At 47.7% G+C, this 11,508-nt stretch overlaps 1 protein-coding gene across 1 annotated transcript in view; it reads left to right on the plus strand.

Annotated features, from left to right (window-relative positions):
• Positions 1–2: 2 nt before the first annotated feature.
• The window catches only part of Ears2 (glutamyl-tRNA synthetase 2, mitochondrial), a gene marked incomplete at its 5' end in the record, with an annotated part of 17,638 nt that continues 6,132 nt past the window's right edge, over positions 3–11,508 (plus strand). The window contains 5 exons of the mRNA XM_010623549.1: positions 3–21; positions 3,560–3,715; positions 5,377–5,566; positions 6,863–7,335; positions 8,852–8,960. Coding sequence (XP_010621851.1) covers positions 3–21; positions 3,560–3,715; positions 5,377–5,566; positions 6,863–7,335; positions 8,852–8,960 — 947 coding nt within the window. The remainder of the gene's footprint in view (positions 22–3,559; positions 3,716–5,376; positions 5,567–6,862; positions 7,336–8,851; positions 8,961–11,508) is intronic.

An 11,508-nucleotide genomic window follows, 5' to 3' on the forward strand; every position in this document is an offset into this window, starting at 1 on the left:
GGTTCGCCCCCAGTCCCACAGGTAACCTTGGCGGACGTAACGCTCCAGGCCTCGGCCCGCTGCAGTCCCCGCCCCCAAAGCACCTCGGAACGGTCCCTTCCGGTGGTGTCGAGGGGCGGGCGGGAAGAGGGGCTCGCGATCCTGTCTTAGAGGCAGAAGTGGAGGTGCGGGCGCCAGGCGTTTGTGTATATACTATGTCTTCTATTTCAGTCTTTTAAAAAGCGCATTCATTGAAAGTATTGAGTATAAACTTCAGCCTACTAGGCGGCGGGACACAGACGCGAATCTTTTAGGGGGCTTTCAATGGTACGAACAGCCCGAGGCTGCACGCGTGCCATAGGTTCGCCACCTTTGCTGGTGATTGAAAAGCTGGGACCCCAACTCTCAAGGAACCTACGTTCTAGTGGCCGGGCGAATACCTATAAGAAGAAATTTAAAACCGTGTACGGTGGTACGCTTCTGTAATCCAGCACTCTGGAAGGCCAGGAGAAGGTTCACAAGTTTAAACTCGGCTTGGGCAACTTAGGTCAGACTGTCTAAAAAAGAAGAAGAGCGTGAGGCCTTCGGTTCAGTCCCCATTACCGAAAAAAAAAATGATTTTAGTGTTACCTGTGCCATGCAGGACGTAAAGCTGGAGACCAGAAGCTAAAGAGGATGCTGGAGAGTTATCAAGAAATCACCGCCTGGGGCCGGGGATTTAGCTCAGCGGTTCGGTGGCCTGCTTTGCAAGAGCAAGGACCCGAGTTCAATCCCTGGTATCAAAAAAAAAAAAAAATCATCCGCCTACGATCCCAACACTTGGGACCCTGAGGCAGTAGTATTGCCCTGAGTTGGAGGCCAGCCTGAACTGTACAGTGAGACCCTGTCTCCAAAAAAATAAAATCGCCTTTATAAGAAGCTTATGGAAGGAAACTGGGTAAAGGAAGTGGCAGCTACAAAGGGTCTGTGGTTAGTGTTGGAAGCTTAGCAAGCGTAGCAAGGAAGGGGCCTGTTGGAGATCATGTCAGCCCTACCTCACCTTCCAGCAGACAATTCCTAGCAGTTTTTTTCTTATCAAGGATAATATCAGCCCAGAGCATACCTTACATTCCAGCCCCCCCCTCCCGTCAGTACATAAGGATCTTTGTGGCAAAATCCCAGCTGGTAGGGAATGCTGGAATTTTGTGCGCAGGCAGGACAGTGTAGAGCAGAGCTGCTCAAACCACCGGTGGTGGAAGCAGTGATTTTTAAATTTTCAGCTGTGGACCAGTATTTGTATAAAATCAGTATAAATGAATTTCTAGAAAAATAAAAAATTTGCAAACATACAAAATGTCTGGCAAACATGTAAATTTTTAAAGTATGTAAGCCTATTTCTTTTTATTAGGTTCAAAGGAGAAAATTACTGTTACGTTTCCAAATCTTTACTCCGTTTCTGTGGTACCTGTTCTCAACTGGCAGCAGCTGACATACCAGCCCGAGACTTCGCACTTTTCTTTGAAGGACTTGGGAGAAGAGTACCAAGGCCTGAAATTGTCTAGATACAAATTTCTGTCTTTGCCAAACCTTAGATGTTAACTTGGGCAAAGTACTTTAATCCTCCTGTGCCTCGGTTTCCCAGTTTGTCAAGCAGAGCTAATAATAGCACCTGTGGCATGGACTTGAGCCAATGCAGTGGGGCCATTTAGCAAGGGCTGGCACAAGTGGAAAGCATTTAATAAAGGTGCCCTCTGTCAGGGTGATTGTGATTTACGTCTCCTTGCTAATATGTGAGAAAAGCCCATTTGGGAAATGCCCCTGGCTGCAGACAGAATGATCAAGCAACGCAGATCACTGTAATGGCTAAAAGTAATTAAAGGTGTGCTTCAGCCAGTGTTCAGATAGCACAGCAACCGCATTGTAAGGAAAATTCCTATTTTGTTTTTCTCCCTTGAGCCTTCACACTGAGCTACGTTCTTATCCCTTTTTACTGTGTTTTACCTTGAAGCAGGATCTTACTAAATTATTGTGTAGCCCATGTGGGTGTTGAACTCAAAATCCTATTGCCTCAGCCTCTCTAGTACTGGGATTACAAGTGGTGCTACTACCCCCAATTTTGGAAAGTTCCTGTATTTTGTTTTTAATCTTCGAACGGTTGAGGAAATTGAAACTCTTAAAAGTCAAGTTGATTGCCCAGAGGACAGTAACTAGTAAATGATGGATTTGACTCCAGGTGTGTATGATACAAGAGGCCTTGTTTTCAATTACTAGGCCTGAGTCTTATGTCGTGGGATTCCTAGAACCCAGTGCTACTGAACACAACTGATTTTGGAGGGGCCTTGCAGTAATTAGCCGAATGTCACCCACACAATCTGTGCTGAACTGGGGTCTGCTGGACCCCAGAGGAGATTTCCCTATTCTGTGGCTGTACCTGGAAATGCAGAGGAGCTGTCTGTGGAAACTCAGAGCCATGGGCTGGACCGAAGAGTAGGGGAGGAGAATATGATAGCCCTAGGAAAACTGGTTTTGTTTTTTTGTTTGTTTGTCTTTTTGTTTTGGTACCAGGGATCGAACTCAGGACTTTGGACTTGCAAGGCAGGCAGCAGAACTACTGAGCTTAATCCCCAGCCCCTGTTAATTTTAAGTTTTCAGTCGAGAAAGGTGAAAGTCTTATGAGTTTTAACTCAGGTAAAACAACATGCAATAGAGTCAAGTATTGCTTTTGGTTAGAATTTATATTTTTTTGTTGTTGTTTTAAGACAGGGTCTCATTTTGTAGTTCAGGCTGGTCTTGAACCCACCATGTAGTCAAGGGTGGTTGGGACCTGAAGTTCATCCTCCTGACTCAGCCTCCCAAGTGCTGGGATTATAAGTGTGCACCACTAGGTCTGACTAAACGCCAGTTTTAAATACTAACCAAACCAGGACTGGGGATGCATGTCTGTTATGCCACCACGCAATAGGCTGAGGTAGCAGGATCACTTCAGGTTTGAGTCCAGCCTGGGCCCATAGTGAATTCAAGGCCACCAGAACTACATAGTAAGACCTTATCTCAATAAATAAATAGGAATTAAAGTAAAAACCTCAAGGAGACAAAATCCATATTGTATGATATAGATAGAATATGTATGGAAAAGTGATTTTAAAACACTTAAAAAATTTTTCACTTTAACTTACTTAATTTTTTGGTATCAGGAATCAAACACAGGACCTTGCACTTTAGAAGCAGGTGTGGTGCCACTGGGCTAAATCCCTGGCCTTTAACTTACTGTTTTGACCAGGACACATCTTTAAATTTGTATGAGTTGAGTGTGTGTGTGACATGGCTTCATTAAATAACTGCTTTTTCCTTGAGGTGAACCTTGGCCTTAAGGTGAATGCCAAGGGAGCGATGAGTGTGCGGCGTGGGGCGAACCCGAGCACTTTTGCACAGTGATGTGATCTCAAACCAGAGCAGGCTCCTGCTGCCATAGGGAGGACTGAATGAGTCTGGCCCGAGAGGCAACAGGCAACAGTTGCTTGTGCTTTTGTGTGGCCTGGGGTGTTCTGTGAAGCAGCCCTGGCTTTCCCTCTCTCCTCTGAACTCTTCTTTCCCCCTCCAGGCTTCTTGCACCTGGGGGGCCTCCGTACTGCCCTTTACAACTACATCTTTGCGAGGAAGCACCAGGGGAGCTTCATTCTGCGGTTGGAGGACACAGATCAGACCCGCCTTGTGCCCGGGGCAGCGGAGAATATCGAGGACATGCTGGAGTGGGCAGGTGAGCCTGGCCTGGAGAGACCCTGCTCGAAGAAAGGAACAAACGGGAGAAGGGCTGTAGACTTCACAGGGCTTACAATGGAGGAGTGGATAGATCTTAGCTGCCTGGAGCAGCAGGTGCCACAGCAAAAGAGGCTAGGCTCTTTGAAGCCAAAGGCCAAGGCTGTCTTGGTATTCTTTTTCTTTTTTTAATAGTGGCAGAGTTTCATATTTATTAAAATAGGAAAAACAGGTCTGCAGAGCGAGTTTGGGCTAAGTAAAAGTAGGGAAAAGGAGAAAAAAAATTTCAATCCACGCTACAGACGTGATAGAAGGCAGGCATGGTAGCTGGGCTTCCTTTTCTTATATCAGAATCTCAAGTCAATTTTCCACAGGTATGGGAAAGGAAACACAGGCCATGTGGAGGCTGGGGAGCAGGGCTTTGGTAAACCAGGGGGTGGGGAAGCTCCAGTCCCTGCTGTTCTGGGAATGCTGGCCTCTTTTCTCCAGTCTCCTGCTTCCGGGAGGAGCCAGCAGTCTAGAGTCCAGTGTTTGGCTTTGTTTTCTTTGTTTCTTTTTTATGAATACTTCCCATTGTTAAATCTGGGCTCAGTTTTTTGTTTTGTTTTGTTTTTTTAACTATAGTAGGAGGGCTGGGGATTTAGCTCAGTGGTTCTGCCACCTGCCTCTCAAGCACAAGAACCAGAGTTCGATTCCTAAAGAACCAGAATTCCATCCCTAGTACCAAAAAAAAAAAAAAAAATAAAAAAAAAAAAAAAAAAAAAAAATGGGCTAACTATAGTAGGAGCCAAACAAAATGTGCTCAGTCTCTGAAGTCTGTCTTCTTGTGGGGAGTTTAATCCTGAGAACAGCTAACCTCAGGGAGAACAAGAAGGGGTACATGTGTGTGTTTCCTGGGTCAGCACAAACCCCTATGGACAGGTATAACCAGTGAGAATTGACAACCCTGAGGTAAAATACAGACTGTTTTGAGATGTAAGATTCTCATCTCAGGTAGATTATTCACTTGACTCAGTTCCTAAAGGGCCCAGCTTGCTTTTTTCCTGTTTTCTTTCTGTACGTGGGATTGGACCCAGGGCCTTTGCACTTTAAAAGAGCCCATCCTAGCCAGGCATGGTGGCACATACCTGTTGTCCCAGCACTACAGAGGCTGAGGCAGGATGACTGTAGCCAGGGCCACATAGCAAGACTCTTATCTCAAAAAAACAAAAAAAAGCCCTTCCTTTTTAAACTTTTATTTATTGAGTGAGATAGGGTCTCACTGTGTAGTTTAAGCTGGCCTCGAACTTGTGATCCTTGTGCCTTAGTCTCCCAAGTGTGGGATTGCAGGTCTGTAACTGCCATGCCCAGAATTCATTATTGGATTCTGACTATTCATTGAATGACTGTGCACCTAATGCCTTTTTGGCATGGTTCTTATGAAACATTTTGACAGGGCCATGAGTGATGGAAGTTACAGTATATAAAATGCTGTGTTTAAAAAAAAGAAAAAAACATAAAACAGGGCCAGGGATTTAGCTCAGTGGTTCCACTGCCTGCCTCGCAAGCATGAGGTCCCAAGTTCGACCCCTGGTACCAAACAAACAAAGAAACGCTCAATGCCTGGGAATGGTGCCATGCACATCCTGGGCATTCCGTGGTGATTCTCTGCCTGTGTCCCAGGCATCCCCCCTGATGAGAGCCCCCGGCGGGGAGGTCCTGCAGGACCCTACCAGCAGTCCCAGCGGCTAGCTCTGTATGCCCAAGCCACAGATGCACTGCTACATACTGGAGCTGCCTACCCCTGTTTCTGCTCACCACAGCGGCTAGAACTCCTAAAGAAGGAGGCCCTGAGGAACCATCAGACACCCCGGTAAGAGCCGACCTCTCCCGATGCCTCCCCTTGGTTGTCTTTGCTGCAGCATCAGTGTGGTGGTAAGGCTTGATTGTGTCCACTTGCTGGACTTGGGAGATGCCCAGGGATTGGCAGAGCACACTTACAGGTGTGTTTGGGTGGGTCAAGGAGGTGTGACCTTGTCCCTTGTCCTTTCCTCTGGCACTGTTCGCTCTGGGCTGCCTTGAAGGAAGCATCTTTGCTCACCACGCCCTTCTGCCATGGTGTTTCTGCCTTAGAGCCAGATGAGCATGGACTGAATCCCCTTAAAATGTGAAGTAGGGCTGGGGATTTAGCTCAGTGGTTCCGCCGCCTGCCTTGGAAGCATAAGGTTCCTAGTTTGATCCCCAGTACCCAAAACAAAACAAAACAAAAAATGTGAACCAAATTAAAACTCTTAATCTTTTGCTGGGTAGGCGTGGTGGCACATGCCTATAATCCCAGCACTTGGGAGGCTGAGCCAGGAGGATTGCTATGAATTGGAGGCCATCTTGGGCTACATAGTGAGTTCAAGACCAGCCTGAACTACATAATGAGACCTTGTTTCAAAAAACAAAAAGAAACAAGCTCTCTTGGGGCAGGGAGTACAGCAGTCTAACTCAGCATCTTGTGCTTGCAAGGCGGGCAGCAGCACCACTGAGCTAAATCCTGGGCCCTAAAACTTAAATTATGGTGTCAGGGATTGTGTCTCAGCAGCGAGATAGCTCACTAGCACACCCCACCCAGTTAGTTACTTTTAAGCTTTGTTGCCTTATGGTTTCTGTGGATCTGGCACGTGGGCACAGTTCTCCAAAGAGGACTAAAGGGTGCAAGTGGGAAATTCAGAAGGGAAATGGTCCTTCTTGCAGCTCTTTCTTATCTTCATTTGGAAAGCCCTTTATGAGAGCCTTAGCTCTTACCTACCTCATAAGTGTAGTTTTCTTTGACTCTGTGACTAGGGTATGATCATGTTCCTACCTGGCCTGGTTTGTGGCACTGGGTGATGGGATGGCAAGATTGACTAACAATCATGATTCAGCCCCTCTGTCTAAGCATTTTGCCATTTGCTTACTAGCAAGAGAGAAGGGAGTAATGGCTGTTAGGCAAACTTTAGTGTCTGCCATACCATTACCTCACTTAGTTTTTCACATAACAGCCTTGTTCTCCCGTTCTAGACTGAGAAAGCAACTTAAAGAGGTTAATTACTACACAGGTCATAGAGCTGTCAGAGGCAAAGGTGGGGCTTTGGTCCAGCAACAGTTCTCTTAGCTCTTGTGCTGCTTTGCTTTCCAACAGGTATGACAATCGGTGCCGGGACCTGAGCCAGGAGCAGGTGGCCCAGAAGCTGGCCACAAATCCCAAGCCTGCCATCCGCTTCCGCCTGGAGGAGGAGGCACCAGCATTCGAGGACCTGGTATATGGCTGGAACCGGCAACGAGTGGCCAGTGTGGAGGGGGACCCGGTCATCCTGAAGAGCGATGGCTTCCCCACCTACCACCTGGCCTGTGTGGTGGATGACCACCACATGGGTGTCAGCCACGTCCTGCGGGGCTCCGAATGGCTCGTCTCCACCTCCAAGCACCTGCTGCTTTACCAGGCGCTGGGCTGGCAGCCACCTCGCTTTGCCCACCTGCCCCTGCTTCTCAACAGGGATGGCAGTAAGCTGTCCAAGAGACAAGGGGACATTTTCCTGGAGCATTTTGCTGCTGCTGGCTTTCTGCCTGATGCCTTGCTCGACATCATTACAAACTGTGGCTCAGGGTTTGCAGGTACCCACCCACCTGAGCGGTCGTGACAGAGTAGAGTAGCGCAGAGCAGGGGCGTTGGTACAGGCAGACCTGGCTGTGAGTTGCAGCTTTGCCCCCTGCCAGCCATGTGGTCTTAGACAAGTTCATTATTTTATTCAGCACATGTTTATCAAACCGGTCAGCATGTTGAGTTCTGAGCTCTGAGCAGTGAAAACTGTAGGCATAGTCCCCGCCCCCCGAGAGCTGGAAGTCTCGTGTGCCACCACCTCTTCAGTTAGACTTCGCGGAGGCCCCAGCTCAGTGCACGGTCACTGCACTTGCACAAGTGTATGTCCCACAACAGTTGTAATGGACTGTGAATCTGGTTAGTTCTACAGCAAACCTTTGAGCTTGGCCAAGGATGTAGAGTCCACACTTGGAAGAATTGCGCATGACTTATAGGATGGCTGCTTGTGGCAGGAATTTCTGAAAATGTGGCAGTGATAGTCTGTTTACTATTTATTCTCACTACGGTAACCCTTAAAATGTCCTTGAGCAATAGGTACTTGTTATCCCAGCTGTTTGTAAGGAATTGTGAGGCTCAGAGAGGTTGAGTAACTTGCCAGCGTCCTGTGCCTGATTACAATACCTGCTCTCACCTGAAGCAGCTTCCAGCCCTGCAGTTCCCAAGTGACTGCCCTGTGGAATCCACTAGGAAGTGTGTAAAAAACACAGGTGTTCAGAGCTTACTCGGAGCTAATCAGTTCAGCATCTCGGGTGTAACCAGGCGGCAGGCACACTGTTCTTGTAGCTGTGTATCTTAGGATAATGAGAATTGATTTTGCCTGATTTGTTTTAGACTTATTTCCTATTGTGACGTGTCCGAATCCTTTTTGGAAATCAAAAAGGCTCATTTGGAGCCTTGGTATATAAGTAGCTGGAAGTCTAACCCTTTAGGTCAAAGTAGAATGGGAAGACCAGAGCTTACTCTCTAACTCGGCCTTCCTTGTATTTAAAAGTGGCCAGAAGAGCTTGGCATGGCAGCACACACCTGTAATTCTAGCACCCGGGAAGCTGAGGCAGGAGGGTCATGAGTTAGAGGAGAGCCTAGGCTACGTAGCAAATTCCAGAACAACTTGAACTACATAGCAAGCTCTCAGGTCAAAAAGGGGAAAAAGTGGACAGAACCAGGCACAGTGGAATGCATCTGTAATCCCTGCTAATTGGGAGGCTGAGGCAGGAGGATCACAAGTTTAAGGTCAGGCTGGATAACATTGCAAGGCTGTCCCAAAATTAAAAATGAGAGGGGCTGGGGGATGTAGCTCAGTGGTAAAGTGGTTTCAATCCCCAGGAGCACACAAAAAGTGGGGAGGGGCACACATGCTGTTTACCTGGTCCCAGCACTCAAGAGGCTGAGGTGGAAGGATCCTCTGAGTCCAGGAACATGAGAGTAGCTTGGGCATCATAGCAAAACTCTAGATGCCCTTAAAAAGAGAGGCAAAAGAAATGAAAGAGCAAGGGAGGCCAGAAGCTGAATGGCTGATGGCCTCATTTCCAGAGAACCAGATGGGCAGGACCCTGCCAGAGCTGATCGCGCAGTTTGACCTGAGCCGGATCTCCTGCCACTCAGCCCTGCTGGACCTGCAGAAGCTTCCAGAGTTCAACAGGTGAGGGCCTGGGGAGAAGGGGCCTTGTGCCATGACAGCCCTCAGCAAAAGGACTAGTGGCTGTGCTGGCTGATGCTGTGTGACCACAGGTCACCTATCCTCCTTGGCCTCACTTTCCTCCTCTTGAAATGGGGCTAACAGTAGCTCCCCTCTTGCAGGGTGGTTAAGACTTGAAAGTCGTGTGGAGGTGTCTTGTTTGACTCCTGGTATGTAGAAAGTGCTCAGAAAGTGGCAGGGAGTAGATTATCAGTAACAATGTGTTCCTGGCCAGCTCTTCAAGGACTGCTGGAGAAGGGCACTTCCGTTTAGAATGACTTTCTGTCCACTCAGCCAATACTGAGTGAGCACTGTCCAAAGATTCATGTTTTTTTGTTTTTTGTTTTGAGATAGGCTCTTGCTCTGCAGTTAAGGCTGGTCTCAAACTCTTGGTAGTAATCCTGCCTCAACCTTCTGAGTGCTGGATCATAGGCATGCACCCACGCCCCTCAAGTTTTTATTTCAGGTGCTTCGTATTTCAAGTAGTCTTCACTTTGAAACCTCCAAATATGGTTACAGCTCAAATCGCTGTTGACCTGTCTCAGTCAGAGGGCATTAGTGGTAAAGCTGCTGGCCAGATCTATACCTGAGGGCTAGGGACTGTATGGCCTTGCTTTCTCTGTCTCTCTCTCTTTTGTTTGATCGCGATACTAGGGATTGAACCCAGGGACTTTGCGCTGAACTATATCCCTAGCCCTTTTGAAATTTGTTTATTTTGAGATTAGGGTGTCTCGAGCACAGTCTGGAGATGAGACAGGCTTTGCAGTACAGAGAATTCACATTAGCTGCAGTTTTAAGACTGACTCATGTACTTGTACTTGTCCAACCACACCAGGAGGTCGGTTTTATGATTTTGCCCAGTTTTGTATGAGGGCTCCAGCACATGAGAAGTTAAATAACGAGCTCAGGTTGACCTAGTAAACAGTTCCAGTGCTCGTTACATGCAACACGCAGTCTACCTTTCTTATCCCAAGCGGGCGATGCCAGGGGCAGCGGAGTCAGGATGGGTGACGTTCCATGATTCCTCTCATTTGTCCTTGCAGAGAGGTGCAGGTGGACTTGTGCCTGCTGTGTGAGCCATGGAGCGGCGGGTCTTTGTGTTGGTGCTCTCAGGCTTAATTCAGCCAAAGCTCTTCTCCAGATATTTCTGTAGCCAAGCCACTGCCAGGATTGTAACAGTAACGGTGGAGAGTATAGTATTGGTGGAGAGTATAGTATTGCTGCTAGTAATGTACTGAAAATAGCAATTAACGCTTACTTATCACTTATGATGTCCCAGGTCTTAGACCTTGCGTGATTCTTTTCCTTTGTACTGTCCAGTCTATCTGGTAAGGAGATTCTAGAAAAAGTTTCAGTTCTTTCATGTGTTTTTCTTATTGCCTTATGATTTTTTTTTTTTTTTTTTTTTTTTACTGAGATTGAATCCAGGACCTTTGCATTGAGCTACTTCATAGCCTTTTATTTCTCATTTTGAGATGGGTTTTTTTTTTTTTTTTTTTTTCTGTACTGAGATTGAATCCAGGACCTTTGCATTGAGCTACTTCATAGCCTTTTATTTCTCATTTTGAGATGGGGTCACCAAGTCACTAAGTTGCCCAGGCTGGGCGCGAACTTCTTCTTCCTCAGCCTGAGATTACAGGCATATTTAAAGAAAAAATGTTTTGGGTTTTGTTTTGTTTTGTTGGTATTGGAGCTCAAATTTAGGACCTTGTGCTTGTAAGGCAGGTGCAGTGCCACTGAGCTAATTCCCTGGTTGCACGTTTCGGTTTTCTCCGAGACAGGATCTCACTGTATGCTTCAGGCTGGCCTTGAACTCACTTTGGGAACTAGGCTGGCCTCAGGCTTGCAGCAATCCTCCTGCCTCAGCCTCTGGGTACTGTACTGGGATTATAGGTGTGTGCCACCATGCCCAGTTTAATTTTTTTTTTCTTGCCAGTCTGCTAGATGTCTCCCCATAAGGCTGTCATCTTTCTACCCTGTACCACGCCACAGCCTCTTTAGACCCCTGCCTGTCTGTGGCTCCAGGACCTGGTATACAGGCCTCATCATCCATCCCTCATTTGATCTCTGCTGCCTCCCTCTGCGCGAGCCCTCTTGTTGTCCCCACTTGGTGGATGAGGGTCCCTGGCCTCGCAGTGGTTGTGTAACTTCATGCAGACACCTGGCGAGACAGGCTTCATATGCAGGCCTGTACTGACACAGAGCCGGCGAGGTGCTCCCTGCGTGCTGTGCAGGACAAAGGGCTGCATCTCAGAATGGCCTCGCTGCTTAAGGGCTCCCTCTCCCTGGGCTCTGACCCCCCACGGAGGTGAGAAGGTCGCCGGGGACTGAGGGTAGCGGGGCCTACTTTGAGGCTTGCAGTCTTGAGGCTTTACTGCTTTCAAAGGAGAGGGCCAGGCAGTTGAAAGAGTTCTGGGAAGCCCAGGCATATTAGTGCATTTCTGTAATCCCCACACAGGAGGCTAAGGCAGGAGGATGCTAAGTAAGTTCAAGTGTAGCCTGAGCTACATAA

The sequence above is a fragment of the Fukomys damarensis genome, unplaced genomic scaffold (genome assembly GCF_012274545.1).
Source record: "Fukomys damarensis isolate Sample0158 unplaced genomic scaffold, DMR_v1.0_HiC HiC_scaffold_34, whole genome shotgun sequence".
In the NCBI taxonomy this organism is placed as follows: Eukaryota; Metazoa; Chordata; class Mammalia; order Rodentia; family Bathyergidae; genus Fukomys; species Fukomys damarensis.